The sequence below is a fragment of the Pelecanus crispus genome, chromosome 3 (genome assembly GCF_030463565.1).
Source record: "Pelecanus crispus isolate bPelCri1 chromosome 3, bPelCri1.pri, whole genome shotgun sequence".
NCBI classification, from domain to species: Eukaryota; Metazoa; Chordata; class Aves; order Pelecaniformes; family Pelecanidae; genus Pelecanus; species Pelecanus crispus.
In genome coordinates, this window is record NC_134645.1 from 54,470,678 (window position 1) to 54,493,948 (window position 23,271).

At 41.7% G+C, this 23,271-nt stretch overlaps 1 protein-coding gene across 1 annotated transcript in view; it reads right to left on the bottom strand.

Annotated features, from left to right (window-relative positions):
* Positions 1–8,444: 8,444 nt before the first annotated feature.
* Positions 8,445–23,271, bottom strand: part of PACRG (parkin coregulated) — a 255,319-nt gene continuing 240,492 nt past the window's right edge. The window contains exon 5 of the mRNA XM_075708150.1: positions 8,445–8,605. Within this exon, the coding sequence (XP_075564265.1) occupies positions 8,445–8,605 (161 nt within the window). The remainder of the gene's footprint in view (positions 8,606–23,271) is intronic.

A 23,271-nucleotide genomic window follows, 5' to 3' on the forward strand; every position in this document is an offset into this window, starting at 1 on the left:
CTACTGATAAGGGAGAAACCTTATTAATGAGGCCTCAGTGGTAGTTACACTGTTGCCGCTGCACTGTAAGAGATGTACACATTTTTTTTCCCAAGGAGGGTTTAACTGCTCTGTAGATCCATAAAGATATTTCACAGAGAAAGCTTTTTTCAATTGGAGCTCTTAAACCTCCTTTGTGAAATGTTGTGGTATTTTGCGAGATATGTGGCCTTTGCTATGCACATGATGCTGGTAGGTTTCTAGGCATGCAAGTTCAAGAGCTTTATTTTCCAGATATTTTTTCAATCAGTTAAGCTCATTGGCAAGACTGCATGCACTTCAGAAATGAAGAAAGATAACCACTAACTCTCTCTGCCTCCTGCAGAAGTAGCTGGATTTGCTGCTGTTGTTTCTGCAGAGCAGCTTGGACGCTGATTTCAGCGGCTTGCAGGTTCACAGCCCTGGAATGTTTCTGGTGGGTTTTTCCTCCTTCGTTAGAAACATTCTTGTGATGCGGGGGATTCCTATGAAAACTATCATCACCCTCACAACACGAGTCATTTCCCTGCCTTTGAATACAGACAGCTGCTGAGCTACAGAAAACATCGCTCTGTGTCTACAAAATTCTTCAGAGGGTTTTTTTTCCCTTAATGTTGCATTTTTATGCGCTTGTACACCCAGCCCCTATAAGGGAGTGAACAAAAGGCCTTTTAAAGGCAATCTTTCAGAATGCTCCAGTTGTGCCCTTAATTGCATCAAAGAACACGTGGGCTCAGCTCTATGCGGACATAGTTTTAGCTGTAGGTTGGTTTTAAGCAAGCCACACATTTTATACCAAAGCAACACATAAAAGCAGGCACAAGGAAAAAAGCTTTAATTTAGTCACATTACTCCTGTAAGTAATAATGCATAGCAAGCAACAATCGGATGCAAGAAGTTTAGAGCAGATGTTCCCTTTACTTTGATTCTCGAGGCAGTGCAGTAGCAATTTCTTCCTGTGTAACAGACATAAATGATTCAGTGTTAATAAAAAAGTTTCAGGCATAGAGTTCTTCCAGTGAACAGCTGAGGAGTAAAACACACTCTGAAATGTGGGGCTGAACAAGGGCTTCCAAGTATTCCCCCTCCCCACACAGAGAGCATTTTGAAAGAAGTCTGGGTTTTATCTTTGGACTTACAGTAGTGGATTTAAAGCACTATTTCTGCTAGGTACTACTCCCCCCCCCCCCCAAAGAATTTAGTTGCTTCCCAAAGTGGGGAATTGCAGACCACCTGCCTGGGGGTCTCTCCCAGCACGTGCCCCGGGAACAGGCTTGCTCCAGCCCTGGGGCAACACCACCAGCAGCGGCTGCATCAGCCCCTGTGGGGAAAAGGGGAAGGAGGTTCAGCAGGTTGCGCTGCTGGCTGGGAGGAGCCAGGCTCAGCCCTGCGATGCCTGATGATATCCTGACAACACCCAGTCCACCAAGAGGGGATGTTGCTATGGGCAGGTTGAGGCAGAGACTGTAGCACCTGGAGGAGAAGATGACTGCAGAAAAAGCACTCCCTCCCCACCACCAGCAGCACTGGCTTCTCCAAGCACACCTTGAAAGTCACACAGGAAGCAAGGGGGGAAAGTCCCAGGCTGCCCCATATCGCAGCGCTGGGGCACCTGGCCGGTCCTTCACACAAGCACAGCCTAGAAAGACTCCGTCACAGAAAACACCCAGCTAGTAGCTGGGAGGACAAATGGCGGCCCAGAGAGGCAGTGCTTTGGGATGCGCAGCCTCAGGGGCCCAAAAAGCTGGGCAAACACAGCCTCTCAGCACTCACAAGCCAAGAGCTTCCCACCATTTGCTCTCACCCCCATCCCCCACCTGCAGCAGAGCTGGTATTTTTCTCCCAATGCACCGTAGCATTATGCATGAGGAGAGAAGGGGAGGACTTATTCCAGAAGTGTTTTGCCTCAGCTACTGCCCAGGGAGTAGCTCTGGGGTGAGAGAGATGCAAGTTCCCCAAAACTCACATTTTCCAAAACAAATTGCAAAGGAAAAGCCTTTGCCGGAATAACTGGTCCCTCCCGCTCTCTTCTCATCAGCTGCCCCTCTACCTTCCCAGCTCTCTCCACAACTCTTCCAGCTTGGCACAGCACCGCAGGGACCCAGGAGAAGCTAGAAGCGAGAACATGCAAAAATGAAGTAATGGGACTAATGCACGAGATGGAGATGGCGAGATGCGGGGATAGCATTCCCTGCTTCTAGGGCTGGAGTTCGGTAAGCTGAGCTGCTTTTTGGTATTGCTCCTTAGGGAAGGACTTAGAAATTACACCCAGAAAACAGAAATTGAAATCTGAAGCAGAGTTGGATGGGCCACACGTTTAAAGGCACTCCCTCCTCCCCCCTTAATGCAATAGTGTGCAACATGAGGTAGCTGCTTTATGTCAGACATTAATTTTTTCTGGCCTACACTCAGTGAGCCTCAGCAACCAACACTGTTGTACACATTGTGGACAGGATGTGCTTGCAATGTGGAGACCTCCTTGAGCTTCCCAGCATTTTTCAAGGAGTTTGTCCACAAGTTTTCTTTGATCACTTTACCCTTATCAGAGAGCAATGTGATTTCATGCCAGGTCAGCATGACTCCATGGAAGGCACAGAGCTACAGTGGTCACCAATGCTAGTGGCTGCAACACTTATATCTGCACACAGATGTGCTGTATGCCACCAAAAGCACCCATGCATTTATCTGCAATCACACCAAGTATGCTGGCATCAATTCATCTCTACCAAGTTGTGTATCATATGGCCAGAGTTGGAAGACATACAGAGATGAGACCCAAGACCAACACATTCCAGTGTTGCTCCAGTGGAGCAGGCTGAGGCAGCAGGTTGGCTTGCAGCTGCTCCCCTTCTGCCCTCCAACAGCCTTAACATCTGATTTTTTTTTTTTTTTAAAACCATTATGCTGATGCAGATGAAAACAGGAAGTTTGGATTGCCTAGATCATTTAATAAACTAAAGGTACATCATACTCATTTCTTGAGACAGTTGTACAAGACCCAATGCTATGATGCTCTGTTTAGATGCCCCCTTTCTTCCTGCTACCTCAATGCATTTAACCCACCCTCACCAAGGCAGAGTAAGGCAGCTGGGATTTAACTTCTCTTTTGGCATTTGTAAAGCACCAGGATTAGCTCCCATTTTATCCCCTCTCACCCCATGCCCTCAGCAGGGTCAGCAGACCACAGCAGATGCAGAGTTGCAGAGGGCTTCTGTGCACGTGGGCACCCATAGGGCCAGCAGCACCAGAGAGGGTGCAGTCCCCAAAATGCCTCTAGCCAGAGCCATGCCAGCACAGCTGTGCCCCGTGCTTCCTCCCCCATGAAGATGCCCATTCTTCTGTAGCTTAAAGTTTTTGCTCTATGTGAGGGGGCTCTGTTGGCAAAAAGTCTGAGCAGCCGTCACCTTCCCCTCCCTTCCTGCTGGAGGAAGAGGACTCGGGGCACAAGCCTGGCCAGCCAGTGCCCCAGCAGGGTGGCCGAGATCCGGCGCTTCCGCTGCTAACGGGGAAGTGCAGAGAGGGGAGCAGCGTGATCACCAGCGCTGGGCACGCTGACCCCGAGTGACGCCGCACAGCCCTGCTGCGCCCACGGCCCCCAGCATACGGAGAGCGCGGGGGTTTACGAACCGGCGGTTTGCAAGAGCTGCGCAGTTCCGTAGCTGCCCAACTCGCTCCCGAGCGTTGGTAAAACATGAAGTATTTGTTGATTTGCGGAATAAACACCCAAACTGGCATCACAAAAGGGACACTGGGCATACAGCTGACTCCCAGCTTTGCGAGAAACACGCGCTTTCCTCCCTAAGGCTGCAGATTGTCCCCCTCAGCTCAGGCAGACTTCCACCCGCCTCACCAGAAGCCATGCTGGAGGGCACCCACCACCCCAGAGGTGCTGGGAGACCCATTCCTACCTCTGGATGTGCTATCCTAAGGAGGTGAGAGCTCAGGGAGGAGCCCCACAGACATACCCAGGCTGTATTCGCTAGGGAAGAACAAGCACAGCTAAGGTATGCCCCGACACACACGCTCCCCTTCCCTCCCCTCACGCGCCGGAAGGATTATGGGGCCTGTGCAGGGAACTTCTTGTCCTGCCAGGGCATGAACCTTCCTCTCCCAGTCTCCAGGAGGCACAAAGCAGCTCCAAGAGGCTGCAAGCAGACAGGCTTTGTACAGACTTCCCGCAAACATCGCTGCTTTTATTTAAGGCAGAAAACACAGGATGTTACAGATGAGTGGAAAAATGTGAACTGCCCCACTGCCTGCAGAGCCCCTCAGACTGGAGAATGCTTTTCTGGAAGTCAGAGGGTCTCCAGACAGGATTAGAAAAGTACAGAATGTCTGCTTTAGCTTTTTATTTTTGCCCTGCTTGGCTGCAGCTACACCTCCCCACACCCCCCCGCACACAAACATCCCCTCAGCCAGGGTCCCGTACCTTCCCTCCCACTTACACTTCCCTCCCCTTTTGTATTTGACTCCTGGGAGGCCTTTTTCAAACTCCTTTTGTCAGCTCCATCTCTTTGAAACACTGGAAAGCTACCAGCAAGAAGCCTGGCTCCAGCTCCCCACCGCCAGTGCTGGCAGCAGCTTGCCCGCTCCTCTGCCAGCCTCTGCCCCTCCGCAGGAGCCCACAGGCAGCCCTGGCCCAAGCTGGGCAGGAGCCATAGCCACCTCTGCCCCTGCTCAGCTTCTCATGGTCAGGCTGTACCATTCAGCAGCTCAACAGCTTGCACAGCAACTGCTTTATAGCACCCACCAGCATTCACAACGTACCAGAGTTCCCAAAACCTTGACACCTGTTACAGAGTTTCCTTGCACAGGTTTGGGGAGGAATCATTAAAGACATCTCATTTTATGATGATTATGCAAGACAAAGAAGGCCAGAGGCAGATTTTTTTTTTTCCTAATGTTAACATATGCTTTTTATTCTTAAGCTAAACAACCACCACCCAACCTATCTAACATATTCATTAAAATAAACCAGAGACATCTCAAATATTTAGTCTCAGGAAACCAACACTTCAGACTAACTTAACAATCCACACAGTCCTTTACTGATATTACTTACCTTGCAGTAGCTAGAAAGCAGCAGATGACCTCAGAGCAAGGCACAAACCACATCAATTCTGTACAACCAAGTTACATTTAATGGTGCTATGCTTAATTTATACCCCTTGAAACACCTGGCCCAGAGTGCCTTCTAATTGATTACAATTAGAAACTGTTGATTGGCTTGCCCCTAATGTCAGTGACCACAATTATATGATCTGCTGAAAAGAGGCAGTCGCTACTTTTTAACCACAATTCCATTTTTTGAGCATAGTAAAATAGCTAAGCAGTATATTGAATGACATAGTATTACTCATATGCTTAAGCACCTGGGTCCTTGATCTTGTGCTTTATAAAGTGCTCTGAGCTGTGCTGTAATTGCCTATAAATATGCTGCTGATCATGCTTAAGGGAACACTGTCAAGGTTGGCAGGCCTACAGTTTGACTTAGTAAAATGACATCTTAAAATAGTTTTATTCTCAGTGTTCCTAAATTACCAACCCGTGGTTTTTATCATGTTTCTTCTTATCAGTCCAGCTCCTAGGATTAATAAGGTTATGGGAGAATGTTCACTTTTAAAGCAATGGCCCAGTCATAGAAATAGTGTGATAGAGGCTAATGTTCCCATCCTGAACATGCAAGTAAAAGCACTTCGCTGCAAAACCTATTTTTCCCAATGTGAATGGGCATGACCTCTGTTGCCCTTATGGTTTGCAATAAGGTCACCCCTTGTTGAAGCAACATCTTGTGAAAGAAATCTTCAAGAAAGAGCACAGGGCTGAGGGGATCAGGTCTGGGCAAGTCTGCAGCTGCATGAAGTACCCATTTTCCATGGTGTCTCTTTGTCAGCCAGTAGTCTTGTCCTAGTTGAGCTAAAGGGGAGGGGATGCAAAAAAAGTGAGTCAGGAAATAAAGTTACAAAGGTGGTGAGGAACCTGCAACTTCATCTCACCCTCAGCAGTGCTGCCGGGATGCAGAGGGGTGATGGGATGGGGAAATCCCAGGGACGAGAGCCCTTTCCCGTACTATGCCTTCTGTGAGCAGCTCTGTGGCTGGAGCCCAGTGGCGGGGAAACTGAAGCCAGCTATTGAGGAGTTTTTTGATCTCAGGCAAAGAGCGGTACTGGGCTTTCTCTTAAGGACAGAATACAAATAGCTAAGGAGTGAAAGGTGGCCTGGGATTATTCTTTTTATGAAGGGCCTGATTTGTTTCTGAGCTGAATAACTCAGCTCCCTGCAAACAGCAGTCCTCCAGCACACTTTGTACTCAGGGGAAACCTGCAATGCCACAGTAACGAAACCCATAGGTGCCAGTAAATGAAAAAGTATGGCTCGTTGGTGCCAGGGACAATGCAGAACAGGGGTCTGCTGAGGGGAAATGGAGAGAGAAACTGTAATCAAAGGCTGAGCTGATAGTGCCAGGGTGGCTGTGTAGAAAGGCATTTTTGGAAGAGGAGATGTGGCCTGTGGTATCCTGCTAGACTCTGTGCTGCAAGGCTTGAAGACGAAGTCTTGAGTTTCCCAAGACATGGGTCTACAGCCACGCTTCGCCTTCCTTTGTGACCGGGAGGTAAAAGATTTACAGATACCCTAGATGCGAGGCAATGTATTGGATGTGCTCATCCATCACAGCTGTGTGGTAGTCACAGGATAGACACTGGCTAAACTCTAGGTACTTGAGGAAAGCCCTGGCAATATGTAAAAGAAAACTCAGAAAGAATCAAAAACCAAATAGAAAAGAAAGGTCCCCAGAGCCTGGGAAAAAAGCACACCTGCAGCAGCCATGCCTAAACCAGGATCTGGTGAGTGCTCGTGGCAGGTGGCATCACTGGATGCTGCAGTTACTCAAAGAGGCAGGAAGAGTGAAAATCTTTCTCTTAACTTTTTTTCAATTACAGGAAAGAGAAGAAAGATAAAAGAAGAAATATTCCTCAGGCTGAAGATCCCCCAGAACAGAAAAAGCCAAGTCTAATGTCAGCCTAACGATAGATCCTGCTCAAGGTTTCAGCAGGTGGGAAGGTGCTCCCCACGCTTCCAGTGCGTACCCAAGAGAACAGGGCAGAGTAGAGGCTGTGTTTCTTACACAGGCAAGCCTTGTAGGGTGTGAATATGGATGTGGATAAGCACTTGGAAGAAGTTGCATGAGTCTAACACCAAGGAGTGCATTTTGAGCTCTAACAGTTACAGAGAAACACTTGAAAGTGCAACGTGCATGTATTTTAAGAACTTCCAGAAAGCAGAATAAAAGCAAAATGAGCCCAAAGTCTGTACTTTTAAAAATCTCATGCTTTTTAGACAAAGCTTATATCTCCTGATTTGTTTTGAACTGATGCAGTATTTTTAAATGGTTGTGCTTGAGAACTGTAAAATTTCTTTTATTTTTTGTAGGTTTACTCCACAGAAATGCTTAAAAAGCAATAAAGTAAATCTCAACAGCATTGCTTAAATCCATGATTATATCAATTCTGTATTGTGGGTATGCAGGGAGAAACTGAGTAGGAAATTCTAAGGGATTCCTGTAACAATAGTTACATTGTTTGTACACACGTATACCGTAATAACAGAAAAGCAATAGCAACCTTGCAGTTACAAAAAAATACCCAGTGCCCTTTAAAAATATTAATGTATATTCTGTGTTTACCTAGATTAACAGTGTCATTAGGGACTGATACACTATGTGCACTCCATCTTCCATCTGATTTATTGAAGTCCTGTGTGGGCTTTTTTTCTTCAAAACAGTGGTTGTGCCTGATGTTCACCAAGAGGAACCCAAGGTCCATGAAAAGGTAAACACCTGGAAGCTGAGATCAGGAGTGTGTGAGAAACATGAATTAATTTTATGACAGTGCTTTATAATGGGCCATATAAATTTTCCCACTGTAATTGGTATATACATTCAACAGTTTTATTGTATGTCAGTGCACATTGTTCGGCACAGCTGCTAGAGAGGCATTGCTGAACTGGTGTTTCTCTTCCATGACAAACACCTATTAAGCAGTCAGCATAAACTCTGCTTGTTACAGCCTCTGACATCACCCTCAGGGCAAGCGGACACAGAACAGCAATTGCTGAATTGCGTATGAAAATTATAGTTTCATTGTCTATACAAGTGAAGGTTTAACTCCGATTCCTGCTCGAGTCAGCTCTGTTATAAAGAAGCGATTCTTTCAGGGAACAAACAAGCACAGTACACCATTGTAATCAAAGGAACAGGCACTATTTATGTATTGGAAAGCCTTGTTCACAATAGTGCTAACACTCTAATATCCCAGAAGCCACTATTTTAGCAGCTGTAGAGAAAAAAAGCATGACTAACAAGATGCCATACACAGTCAGATACAGTTTTTTTAGAACGCAAATGGAATCATCCCACTTGATACAACTCAGTTTAATATGCACGACTGATAAGTAGGGATCATGTATTTAATGTTTATATAAGCAGTTTCTCCACCGCAGCGTTCAAAGGCTTCCAGTGTCTCTTGAATCAGATCTCCAATATTTTCACGCTTCTGCTGGCTGTAGTCTATCCCATCGCCCGAATTAACTGGTTAATAAAACAAAAAAAACCACAAAAAACAAGAATTATCTTAAATTCACAGTTATGCTTTGAAAAAATGGCATAGGAAATTGTAATTTCTGGTCAGTCACTGTGCTTCTATTAGAAAATTTGCTCTGTGACATGAAACAGAGTTGAATCTGAAAACAGGATGGTTTTGGTATGTCTTTAAGGCTCTGATCAGGCCCAACTTCGTATGCCTTCAAAATTTGTTTATGTACTCATTACTTCAGTATCTAAGCAAAAATCCTAACAAAAATAAAGAAAACACATTCTTTTATAAGATAAAGATGGTCTCTCTCTCTTACACAGTTAGCATCTTAAGACCATTACTTCTTTATTTCTAACATTGCTTATTTAGGACAAAACTCTACTGCCAGATGCATAAACTTATCTACAAAATATGACTTAAGCTAGACTTGTTATGGTTTGAAATCTTAAATAGATATTGTTTGGGGATTGTTCCATGTTAGACGTCACATCCACACGCTTATGTTTTTTCTGATAGAGGGGATGTCATGCGGCGTAAAAGAGATATTTGGAGTATAACATGGCACTCATTCAATTTCTACTCCCTGAAAAATGTGAAAATTAAGTCAATGTCAAAAGGACAAATTATTGCAGCCCCCAGATGCAGTAACATTTATTGCTGCTTTCTCTAACATGGACTAGCAAGGGTGACACACATAATTCTTTAAAAAAATCAGTGTGAACAACTGTGATAACAAAAAATACAAGAATAAGAAATAACTTCACCTGCAATGATGCTGAGAGATTCAAAGGAGGAAAATATATTTCATTTTGGTTTAAAACAATATTCTGAAAACCGTCTTAATATGGGTATATTTCAAGACATATATAAAAAATAATTTGGTAGGAGCATAATGTACTCAGATCAGGTGCAGTGTAGTGGCCAGGCAGAGTAGCTGTCACAGCGCTGTAGGGTAGTCCACACACAATCAGTCAGTGGTCTCACTCTGGGCAGTGGTGGCAATGTGCCCATGTCATGCATTTAACATCTCAGATAATGCCACTTGCTTATTGACACTCTCAGCCGGACAGCAAAGGACACATTTGTCAAGACAACACAACCAACTTCTCATGTAGTGCCTGCCTTTCACATTAGAAACAGAGGACACACAAGGGCGAGGGTAGATTTTGCTCCCACTGCTGCCTCCGCATCCCCGGGCCAATGGGGTGTAGTTGCACAACTGCACCCATCCTCAGATCCTCTCTTGGATCTAAGCCCAAGGATCTGGATTTAGAGTTTGCACCTCTGTTACCAGTAAAAACTGAAGAACCATGCTCACGAAGAAAGAGCTGATGAACACGGGAAAAAATCATACTTTTGCTGAATTATCCTGTAAAATATCTGATTGCACTCCAAGTTAATTATGTGTATACCAGTTTTTCAATGTCCTTACACACATTTGTGTCACTTTGCTTTTTGTAAAATGTTTACACAAATACAGATGTGACATTCAAGGACTGGGCTTCTGAGTGGAAAGACAGTAATTTTTTTGTAGTGATTACTTTTAAGCACACAAATACTTTCCTATGCATTAACTATTTATTTCAGCAGCATGAGAAGCCAGGGTTGTGACATCAAAATTTACCACAATGAATTTACTGTAATGGTAGAAATAACAGATTATGAAAGTACATCGAAAACTCCAAGAGCTATTAAATAAAAGGATTGGCTCATACAAAATACTAATGCAAAAAGAAAAACACATCACAGCTGAGTGCAATTTAGACTAAACATGGTTTGCTGTTGCAGAAAACAACTGAGATCAACTGTGCCTCATCACCTGTGTTGCGTGTGCACTGCCAGCCCTCCTCAGAACACCTGGAGGTATTTCTGATTTCACCAGTTTGAGCAAAGGAAACCCTGAACTTTGACCTAAGTCTTGGCAAATATGTAAAGGAATTACTGACTTTCCAACCCTTTGTCTATTATCTGTAATTTTAAGCCTACACACATGCTCTGCTAATGAGCTTACACAGCTTTCATCATTCTTTCAAAGAAGTAGTGAAAAAATCAACTCTTTGGAAGTAATGGTGATACATTGCTAAGCAAGTTTGGAGGAGGCCAACAAGATGCTGTGATAATGCTGGTAGCAGAGGTATTTTCCAGAATCCCAAGTTACAGTCTTTATTATAGAGCATAGTCTGTACAATAAATGATGCCTCAGGTGCTTGATTAAAAGGTGCTTAAGAGAATGAAGCAATGATAAAGGACATAGTCTGCAAGGGAAGTCTGAATGTGTGATGTGCAGACCGTCATTATAATTTTTTTTTCCTACAGACCATCTGTGCTATATGAGGGTTTGTATCCTCAAGACAGCCATAATTCACATTAATGTCATGACACAAGCGACAACCAACAATACCAGAAAGGTTATGTCAGCATCGAGGTCACCTGGTAAGTACTAAAATAGCTATCCTCTGCAGTTATAGGAATTAACAAATCTTTCAGACAAAAAAGATAATCATTAACCCAACAGGACAACGTCCAGTAAACAGATGAGTCAGAATGATCTGCTCAATACACCTAAGGGTAAATATCTAGTCATAATAATAATGATGATTAGTTGGAAAAAAATAGCTACTGAAGTATAGCGGTCTCGGCATGCCCTTCTCTGGTTTGACTCTATTTCCAAGTTAGTTTGCATGAGAAGCCAACTTTGTCAGCCACAAAAATGTTGCATATGTAAAGTGTGAACATGGATCTGATTCAAGCTCTGTATGAAGTTGTCCTTTGTGAGGGAGAATAAATCAACGTGAAAATGCTAGGAAGCACATTTGTCATATCTTTGTCTCAAAGTGAGATGTCTGGCAAATTCAGCATGCGTCAAGAATTCTTTTCAGAGCAAATGTTATTTCTGTGTTTAGAAGAAATGCATTGAAGGAATACTAACAGATCTAGAGGATTACAATCAGGAAAAGATCTCATTTTCCCTTCCTGGATCAAAACGTTAGTTCCCAGTCTCCTAAATCACACACCAAGGATTTTATGGTCCTTAAAGTGAAGTGAAAGGCTTTGCACCTGTCAAGACCTGTGCTAGCTGATGAAATCACCCAGCACACCAAGCCTGGGAGTGGCACTCCCTGCCCTGCCATCAGCACTGCCGATGCCAGGTGCTGTAGCCGAGGAAACCCTGCTCAGACCCTCAGGGACTGAACTCAGCATTTGGCAGCAAATGGAGGAGGATTTGAATTTTGTTTTAAAACATGGTTTGCATTTGAGTCTAGACATGCTTCTATTCATGATTCAGGATATTAAAGAAATTCTAGTGTTATTTGTATTCCATCTCATTTCATTCTAAAATTTCTCATTTCATTCTAAAATTTCACTAGGGTAATGCTACAAATATAAAATTGTATTGCATTAAAGAAGGACAAGCACGTTTCTCTCAATGCATTAAGAGCTTGATAGGGCAGTTTTGAAGTCCTGGAGTGGACGAGAAAGGTAAACCAACCCTTAAAGTTCAGTCAGATCTAATCTTATCTCTGGACATTTGTTAGCATCTGAAAATGTCCCAGACATTCTTTCAGTTTATCAGATTTCACTTCAAGGCAGGCCAGATCTCAAAAAGAGGGGTTTTTAATCCCCCGAATATGTCTAGGTACCTCTCTGTAAGTATCTCACAGATACCAAAGCTCGCTCCCGGTGGTGGCTATTCCCAAGGTTCTGTTTCACAGAAAGCACAAATTAAAACCAGAGTTTTCATACACCTGTTGTTGTTGTAGGGATCTTGTAGACTGTAGGATATTAGAATTTCCCCAAATGTTAAATATCTGAGGATATTCTGTCCTTGGAGGACAGAATAATACTTAAAAGAGATTTCTGAAGAGACTGTGGAGGAAGACCCATGTCCTCAGCTTAAGCAATGTTTTTAATCAAATTGTAACTCAAAGGCCATTCCTTTGTTCTTTACTGATGAACTTTTAAGTGCATATATACACATGCATATATTTCAACTTGTTGTCTTCCTAGCCAAAATTTTTGAACTACTACTAGTTAACAACAGAGAGCTCTTGTATAATGTTTTGGGGTTTTTTTTTTTGTACACAAATCAATAAAACTACTTAGAAAGATCGGCATCATTCCTCCCTTTTTGAATCTTGAGAAACAGAGATACTGAAAGGTAAAGTGACTTGCTCCAAGTCATGGAAGGGATCAGTCACAAATCATGCTGTTTGACTTTTTATTGTAGCTGATGAAAGTACTATTTATGGTAAAATATTACTATGGTAATGTGCCTGTTTTGGTTAAGATCGAGTTAATTTTCTTCACAGTAGCTAGTATGGGGCTATGTTTTGGATTTCTGCTGGAAACAGCGTTGATAACACAGGGATGTTTTAGTTCCTGCTGAGCACTGCTTACACAGAGTCAAGGCCTTGTCTACTTCTCACCCCACCCCACCAGCGAGCAGGCTGGGGGTGCACAAGAAGTTGTGAGGGGACACAGCTGGGACAGCTGACCCCAACTGACCAAAGGGATATCCCACAACATATGACATCATACTCAGCATATAAAGCTGGGGGAAGAAGAAGGAAGGGGGAGGATATTTGGAGTGATGGTGTTTTGTCTTCCCAAGTAACCATTACGTGTGATGGAGCCCTGCTTTCCTGGAGATGGCTGAACACCTGCCTGCCAATGGGAAGTAGTGAATAAATTCCTTGCTTTGCTTTGCTTGCATGCATAGCTTTTGCTTTGCCTATTAAACTGTCTTTATCTCAACGCAGGAGTTTTCTCTCTTTTACTTTTCCAATTCTCTCCTCTATCCCACTGAGGAGGAGTGAGCGAGCTGCTGTGTGGTGCTTAGTTGCCAGCTGGGGTTAAACCACAACAGGTAAAAATAATTTTGAAGCTGCTCAGTTCATCCTAGTCAAACCAACAGGTACTTTCAGCAATTAAAATGATTACAGTAATCCAACATGCTAACCACTTAACTGAATAAGATTTTTACTTTAAAAAAACAACAATGATGGGACTGTAAAGTGCACATATATTTCTCAGTACAGACCTGTATTTCTACAGAAAAGCGGGTCACAGAACCATATACAGTTACACAGTACAAACTAGCATTAAAATATTTTGTGGAAAATTTCAGGACTTTTTTCATTCTAGGAGTCGTCATCCATACCAAGAAATAAATGGAAGTGGATTTCATCTATAGTTTGACATGCATCTATGTCAGGGTTCACATCACGCAAGTTCACTGCTCAGGTACAGTTCAGGGCTTAATTAATTTTTCAAAGTCCTCTTGTTAGGATTAGTTTAATTGTCATAAAAGATGTTGGCTTCCTGACCAGAGTGGAAAATGAAAGCCCCTGATGAGTCAGTGAGGCAGGAGGGAAGAGGGCTCCTTTGCCCCACTCCTCTCACTGTGGCTCAGAACTGTGCTTTGAAGTCATCAGCTCCAAGAGGGATGAGGTAGTTCAGTCTTCCTGTTCATTCAATTGAAAGTCTATGAAAAGTCACAGGGTAAGACTCTAAAACCCTCCTGCCTGCTAAGAAACAGAGGGACATTGTCAGTTCTTTTCACTCAGGTAAAGGAAGAGCCACCAGGAGGTTACAACTTCTGGTCATTGCTAACCCAGACAGAAAACCCTGTTTCATTCCTGAAAGCTCAGAGCAATGTGAACACCAGTTTTAAATGTTTCTTAGGACACATCTAGATTATGTGCACACAGAAGCACAAACTGGCCTCACGCAGGCTGGTCCCAAAGCTAGAGTGTTGGAAAGAAGACCTCATAGAGTAATTTATGTTGGAAGGAACCTGTGAAGCCATCTGGTCCAAACGCCCTGCTCAAAGTCAGCTCCATTTTCCAACTTAGGTCAAGTTGCTCAGGGTGAAATATCTGCAGTTGCTCAGTGCAGAGTAGTCCCAGAATGAGAAGCGGTGCAGAGATCCCCTTGAGCTGGCAGAGGTTTTCACCAGCCCTTTCAAATGTGATGAAGGAAAGTGCTACTCCTTAAATATTCAAATGTATTTGGCAAAGGAGGATTTGCTGAAGTTACAAACTTCATACAGAGAATTATTATCTGTTTTGATACAAAACAAACCTAAACTTTTGGCATAGTAACAGATTCTAACCTGCACGAATAACATTGCTTGTGGAAGCTTAATCATATACCGAAGAGAGGTACAGATTTGGCTGAAAAATTAATAAAATTTCATTAACACCCTGACTTGAAACTATGAAAACATAATTTAAAAAAAAAATGAACATGTATCTTTCAAAACACTTTAAAACATTAAAGCTGAAAGTACTGAAATACCTTAAGGAGGCCAAATCTTTGAATATGCACAGACCTGTTTTTTGACATTATCGACACTTAGAGTTCCCTGTCTTGTGCTTTACTTGGCTCTTCCGTCTATTTTTCATCACTAGTGCTGTTTATCACTTTACAATGCTACAGTACTGCAGAGGTTGCAGAAGAATGTTTCAATCCAAGAAGAAAGCATGTATTCCTGGAATTTAAGAAGATAACTAATATAGAGACATTTCTGCTCATCATAGTTCTTAGAAAAAAACAATTTTATACTTTTGATATAAATCAGCTAGGTATTATTTATCTAAATAAGATGCTTCCAAGATTTTCTTAATTCTCATTGAAGGCGTTTTGCTTTAGCATAAAATATAATTCTATAGTTATCTTCCATATGCAGCTGGCTTTTAGTTATTTCATAAATTAGCATTTATTTTAAAATGTAAGTGCTGTTACTATAAATACTATTCAGAAAGTCAACAATTCAGTAAGTGGAGGAAGTGCTCTGATTGGAAAGGAAACATTTGACTGACTGACGATATTTTACTAATGATGTAAGCCTACTAGAGATAGCTGTAACTACTTGTAAATTGCTGCAGTATTAAAAAAACCCAAAGCCAACAAACCAAAAAACCCAACTGAAAATGAGCCAAGAGAGCAGCTGTTATCACAGTTTTCCATTTCCAGGAAACGTTAGCAACATCAGATGTAATCCTTTCTAAGCCTAGACTTTTTTTTTTTTTAAATAGAAGTACAAAAATGAAAAAGAAAACACAGATTGTGTAACAAATTATATTAGCAACCATATTTGACCAATGAGGTAAAAAATAAGAGAATATTATTGTGGTTTTTTTCTCTATAAGTACTTAAACTTCTCCAATGAGTTTAGACTTTGAAGTTTGCCTGTGTTTGTGCTACTGATCAATATCAAACAAAGTAGTATTAAATAATCTTAGATAAACAGCATGCTCAACAGGGGAACAGAAACTGGAGGCTGAGATCTCTGTAGCCTTGGTACACTGTTTACTGTTGCAAAATAGTACATTAGGTCACAAATCATGCTTAAAGTGCAACAAGAGTTGCACCACTGATGTGAATCTGATGTTCTTCCAGTTGTTTTGGATGTATATAAGCTAGTACAAAGTAAATACTGGGTTTTAGCTGGAAATCATGTTTGTGTGTGCAAAATTTGCATAGCTTTGCTGGGCTGATGTGAAATACATTTGTTTATCACATTAATTTCTCATCCAAATATAGGATAATTAATGCAACAGGAATTAAAACCATGGCAAAACAAATCTCTGTATGTGTGTGGAATAAACATAATTTATTTTTTAAAGTAATTCAAAGTGACAAAGCTGAAAGCCCCAAAATGCTTTAAAGATCACTGATTTCAGTATGAAACATAATCCTACAACAGCCAATTTTTAACATTGAGTTTATTCATACTTAAACTCAAGATGCTTGACAATCCATCCTCCTTCCCCCCATTGCAAGATTTTTATTAATGTAACCAAAATGCTTTTGAGGCAAAGCCCTAGGTTTTTATTTACAAGCAAAAAGCTCAGTAATTCATTATTTTGTGTTAATAACTGTTGATGTGTTTGTACATCTGTCAGGTACTAATGGAATTTGTTGTGTCTACATTCACTGTTCAAAATCATTACCATTTAAGGACCCTATTTGGTATAGCTTGCCCATCAAAAATTTCATTGACGACTACATGACTTCAATGACTTCTTTCATAACTTTGTGACAGAAGGGTGAGGCCTTTATTATCACTGGAACGCAGCCATAGAAGAAATAGTTCAATATATTAAAAATTTCCCATCAAAATTATGGGAGCAAGTTGTTAGGATGCCTATATCTAGGCATATCTAGTTGCTGGATATGCCTGAAGTTGCCAGTTTTCTGTTTTTTCTGTTCCCTAATTAAGCAAAATAAGCAAGAACCTGAAGTCAACTGAGGGTGTTTTAGCAGTGATTTGAGAAGGGACAAGGAGATGAAAGCTATGAATGACTGTGTGGATTTGCCAAGATTTCTTTCATTGCTGCGGGACAAGGACAGAATTTATGCAGTTTAAAGGACAGCTAGCACTGAAACTGGAATGTACTATTTTATCCTCAAGACAGACAAAAAGGAACACCCTGCTCCCCCAGATATCTGTACTGTAAGGGTCAGAATATCTCATTCTGGTGTCTCTTTAAATTTTTGTAATATATATTTTTAAAGTAAATTGAGTAATCTGATTACTGTTTCTTTCTGAGTTTTTCCAGTTGGATCAATGCATATGGTAGATAAAAAAAAAAAAAAACCCAAATAAAAATTACCTTCCCAAGATATGAATATGCATTCTTTTTGTGAAGAACAGGAGGACATAAAAATAAAAACTTATCAAAAGCTAGTTAACAGCTATTCATTTTACATTAAGAAAAGCATATATTTGAATAACAGCTTTTCAAGCAAACAGAAAAAGCCAATTTTTTTACAACTAAAATGTATTATGATGTGTAGTCTTTACCTACAAAAATGTAAAACAGACAAAAAAGAAAGAAAATCGTGTCCCCTAGGTGTGGTGTTTCTGCAGAGTCACAGCTTTTGAAATGTGAAAGTTGAAGCCTTTTGAAGGCAATATAGGAACTGCACATACACCACATGCAGACTGATTTCTTTTTTTTTTTTTTTTCTTTTTAAAGCCTTAGGAATCTCCCACAAAACTGTCTCTTACTTATCTTTTTCAACAGATTCCCTGCATTAAGTGTGATGCAAGATAAGTGAATGCCACAAACATGATCCGAGGGCTGGAGCAGCTCTCCTACAAGGACAGGCTGAGAGAGTTGGGGTTGTTCAGCCTGGAGAAGAGAAGGCTGCGGGGAGACCTTATTGCAACCTTCCAGTACTTAAAGGGGGCCTATAGGAAGGATGGGGAGAATCTTTTTAGCAAGGCCTGTTGTGACAGGACAAGGAGTAATGGATTTAAACTAAAGAAGAATAGATTTAGACTAGACATTAGAAAGAAATTTTTTACAATGAGGGTGGTGAAGCACTGGAACAGGTTGCCCAGCGAGGTAGTGGAGGCCCCATCCCTGGCAACATTCTGGGTCAGGTTGGACGGGGCTCTGAGCAACCTGGTTAAAGCTGTCCCTGCTCCCTGCAGGGGGGTTGGGCTAGATGACCTCTAAAGGTCCCTTCCAACCCAAAGCATTCTATGATTCTATGAATAAGACCAGCTATTCCATCAATGACTCTAACTGGAAAACACTCACCCTTCTTCTTGTCTGAATTACACCTGTACCTTTTGTTCCTTGACCTGTTATTCAACAGGGTCCCAAGTATGAAGAAAGAAAGAGGCCCAGCAGCATCCAGCCCAATGTGCTGAATGCCTGAGATCTTCTCACATCAAAGTTAGTTTCATAAGGAAAGCTGTAATGCTTTGGCAATCATAGAATCACTTAGGTTGGAAAAGACCTTTAAGATCATCAAGTCCAACCATTAACCTAACACTGCCAAGTCCACCACTAAACCATGTCCCTAAGCACCACATCTACATGTCTTTTCAATACCTCCAGGGATGGGGACTCAATCACTTCCCTGGACAGCCTGTTGCAGTCCTTGACAACCCTTTCAGTGAAGAAATTTTTCCTAGTATCCAATTTAAACCTCCCCTGGTGCAACTTGAGGCCATTTCCTCTTGCCCTATTGCTTGTTACTTGGGAAAAGACACCAACACCCACCTCACTACAACCTCCTTTCAGGTAGTTGTAGAGAGTGATAAGGTCTCCCCTCAGCCTCCTCTTCTCCAGGCTAAACAACCCCAGTCCCCTCAGCCACTCCTCATAAGACTTGTGCTCTAGAACCTTCACCAACTTTTCTTTGGATGTGCTCCAGCACCTCCATGTCTTTCTTGTAGTGAGGGGCCCAAAACTGGACACAGTATTCCAGATGCAGCCTCACCAGCGCCGAGTACAGGGGCACAATCACCTCCCTGCTCCTGCTGGCCACACTATTCCTGATACAAGCCAGGATGCTGTTGGCCTTCTTGGCCACCTGGGCACACTGCTGGCTCATGTTCAGCCGGCTGTCGACCAACACCCCCAGGTCCTTTTCTGCCGGGCAGTTTTCCAGCCACTCTTCCCCAAGCCTGTAGCACTGCATGGGGTTGTTGTGACCCAAGTGCAGGACGCAGCACTGAGCCTCCTTGAACCTCATCCAGTTGGCCTTGGGCCATCGGTCCAGCCTGTCCAGATCCCTCTGCAGGGCCATCCTACCCTTGAGCAGATCAACATTCCCACCCAACTTGGTGTCGTCTACAAACTTACTGAGGGTGCACTTGATTCCCTTGTCCAGATCATTGATAAAGATATTAAACAGAACTGGCCACAATACTGAGCCCTGGGGAACACGACTTGTGACCGGCCACCAAGACGATTTAAGGCCATTCACTGCCACCCTTTGGGCCTGGCCACCCAGCCAGTTTTTTACCCAGCAAGGAGTGTACCTGTCGAAGCCATGAGCAGGCAGTTTCTCCAGGAGAATGCTGTGGGAAACAGCGTCAAAGGCTTTACTAAAGTCTAGATAGACAACATCCACAGCCTTTCCCTCATCCACTAAGCGGGTCACCTTCTCATAGAAGGAGATCAGGTTAGTCAAGCAGGACCTGCCTTTCATAAACCCATGCTGATGGGGCCTGATCACCTGTATGTGCCACATGATGGCACTCAAGTTGATCTGCTCCATAACCTTCCCCGGCACTGAGGTCAGACTGACAGTCCTGTAGTTCCCTGGATCCTCCATCCGTCCCTTCTTGTAGATGTGGAAAATAAAGTTATGTATAAAAAAGCCAGTATCCCAGGTTATAGAAACTTACTCTTCTTGTATACCACTTCAGTCTTCTGAAGTGATGCTTGAAGAGACTATATGTTGATATGCCAAGAAGGCACTCCTGTATTCTGTGGCACACAGTTTAGTGAAGACATACTGCCACTAGCGTGAGACTACAGGTGAACAAAAAGAAAGTACAGCAGATGGTCATCTGAAACACTTAATCTTTGCAACTTTTTGTGTCATTTTCAATTTTTAAGTAGTAAGCTGAAGGAAGAGCGATTTGAGGAATGCGGATATGAGAGCTCTCCAGTACATCTTACTGAGTTCTTCAAATCTTGTTGTGACCTAAGCTAATTTTTAAAATGTTATTTTAAATATCTTCCTTTAGAGAACACTTTAGCATTTTTTACTGATATTAAATGAACAGAGGAACCATATATTTCTCTTAACATGTATTTCTTCTGAGATATATCAGTGAAAGGGGGGTTGGTTGGTGGCATGTTGTGAAACTGCATAACCCATCTCAATGGTTACTAAAAGTCAGTCACCTCAGGTACCACTGCTTATTTGTCTAGCTTGCCATCAAGACTGCAGGGACTCAAATAATGAAGCATGCTGATACTGTGAGTTCCTGAATTATCTGCTATTTTTATTTGTCTAAGAAGAACCACTTGGCTGAATTTGAAAAAAAAGCAGAAAAAACCTGAACTGCAATGGTAGTTAGCAGTAACTATGCTATTGATAACATCAGTGGGTATGTACAAAGACAAAAGATATTTACACATATTTTTCCAGTAACCTGACCCAGTACTTAGACCACCTACTGAGATTTAAGACAGACACTCTTGCAATACACAGCAAAACTTTTTGTTTTGCCTCTTATGTGACTTTTATAAGATTACTTCCTTTACTATCCAATACAAAATCATTATTTACTGTGCCACTCTATGTATCTTAGACTCTAGACTGTTTTAAATTTTTTTAAAATGTACCCCTAACTTTTTCATAAAGGGATTGCAGTGTTAAGTTATTAAAACACAAGCATTTTATTGATGCCTAAATACAATTCTTTGTAACAAAGAAGTAATTGCACACAACAGGTGTGTATAAAAACAAGAGGATGGGAAATGGTTATCAGGTTCTTTTAGATAAAACTATTATTTATATATATTACAATACTTTAAGATAAAAATTTTTAAGATAGAAAAATATATATTTATTACACTTTATTACTTTGTTCATTATTTCAAGAAAATGTTGTTGTTCCAGTAAAAGTTGTTAATGCAGAATCTTTTTTCCCATTCTGCATAGTATTTTTCTGAAAAAACAAAAAGCAATCATAGGTCCTAGCTATAGGAGAAAGAATTAAGGATATATTTTTCTGATTTACAGTGTCCATGATACAATTTTGCTGTTGGCATGTATAAGTATAGGAATAAAAATGCTGCTATTTCTTACATTGCTTACACCTGAAGAATTGCAATCATCCATAAGCACATAACCTCTTAAGGCCATCCTTGTTTTTACACATTTACTGAAAAAGACCTTTAAACTTATCTATTCTGGGACTATGCATAGAAGTAAAAATGGCTTTTCCATGTGCAAGCAGGATACAGGACATGCTCAGCAGGGTAAATTGAACCCCAGTTAACACTAGTAATACTTTTATGATATCTGTACAGGTGTCATCACGTAGAAAACATCCAACTGTTAACAACGCAGAACTTCTAGTTCAGTTTGTAATACTTTTCTTAATACCCTTTCACTTCATTACAAAAGCAGTGAACCTGAACAGTAAAGCCTGAAAAAGAATCTTTGCTTCTCAGGTGAATTTGTGTTTCCTTGCCTAAACTGCTGCAAATATCATGTATCTATAGGCTGATGGCAGTGTACTAGTTACAGCAAGTTCATCTCCCTTGCAGTGGTCATTTGAGTGTTTGCTATCCTGACATGTTGCTGTGCCAGAGCCTTAAGGCATAGGATTAGAAATTTTGTAATTACTTATTCTCCAGCCAATCTTGGCAAATATGACCACTTACGTTCTCCAACACATAGCTAAAGCATGCTACATTTTGTAATTGCAGTCTTAATTTTTTATTCATCATTCACTCATCTTCTAGCCCTTCCAGCCCTTGGTGCCTGGCAAGCTTATAGCTGTTCAGCTGCAGAAGGAAAACAGCTTAAACACACACACATACACACATGCATGCGTGTCAGGACAGGGAGGAAGAGATGAGAAGAAGTCGGTGATATGGCTGAATGCTCTTGGTCAACCCAGGCTAGCCTAGAGGTTTATAACTATCAGCCAAGAAAACAGTTAAACAGCACGGCAGAGCACAATGTGTTTGAATACTTGTAAGTTTGCATTTTATGTATTATAATGAAGAACAAAAGTAAAAAGCTGTCAAGAAAATTCTTCCCTGGCAACTTAAATATGCTTTCTCACACTTGAATGATCTGAGAGTACATGCATGCATTGTAACTAGCTTTACATTAATAGTAATGAAATGGCCATTCCTATGAAGGAAAGTAATGAGGGTTTTTTTTAGATAAATTTGGGACACTTTGAAAAGATAACCTGGAAGACAGTATGACTAATATTTAAGTGGGACGTATTTCAAGAGTACTGTTCTCCTGCAGTTTCCCTGGAATGCTTACTGCTCAGTGGATAGGGTCAGCCTCCAGAGAAAAGGGAGAAGCAACACCTCACAAAATTCCTTTATCGCCTCTCTCCAGCAGGCCACAGATGGCTGTTTCACTTCCTGCGTTGTTTAATGCTAATGGCTGCAGTGAGTTTACAGGTCTCTGATCCAACTCTGCAGCTGCAGTGCTGAATTGGTACCTGTGGAAGCACTACCTCAAAAGTAATGGAAAACTCTGCTTCAGAAAAATATCACTGAGCATTTTTGGACAACAGTAGCTAGTGCAGAATGATGACTTTTGAAGGAAACTGTGGGATGTTATTTTAAGGGAAAAGAATAATATATACTAATCTCCATAAATTCATGTGAGCAAAATTCTTGATGAGTCACCAACAAATTTCATCACTGAATGGTGATATCTGGAAAGGTCTTCCTGAATTACTTGTCCTAGCACAGCCAAAGTTTAAGTAAACTTTGATTGATAAGTAAAATAGATAATTCTTGTCCCAGGGACAGAAAAACAAAGGCTGAAATTGGAGGAAGGGAAGCCAAGGACAATGACTTGGCTAGTTAATTTTCTTAAGTGTGCTCCATAAGGGTTCTGATTTATATGAATATATGCATTATGGATTAGCATAGTTATTCCATAGTGTAATTTAAAGTATCCCACTGGATGCTGATCGACATGTTATATCTGAGCCTGTTGAGTTTCCATTGTCATTTTGTAGTAAAACGTGGTGAAAAGGTAGATAGGCTTATCTGCACATCCGTAGCTAGGACCCAATATCTTTGCTTTACAGTTCTGAGTAAGAATCTTACCTACTTACAGGTTTTTCTCTGGGAAATGATTAGAAGGGAATGTCAAACTTATTCATGTAAGTATAGGGCTCCTACAGGAATGTGTG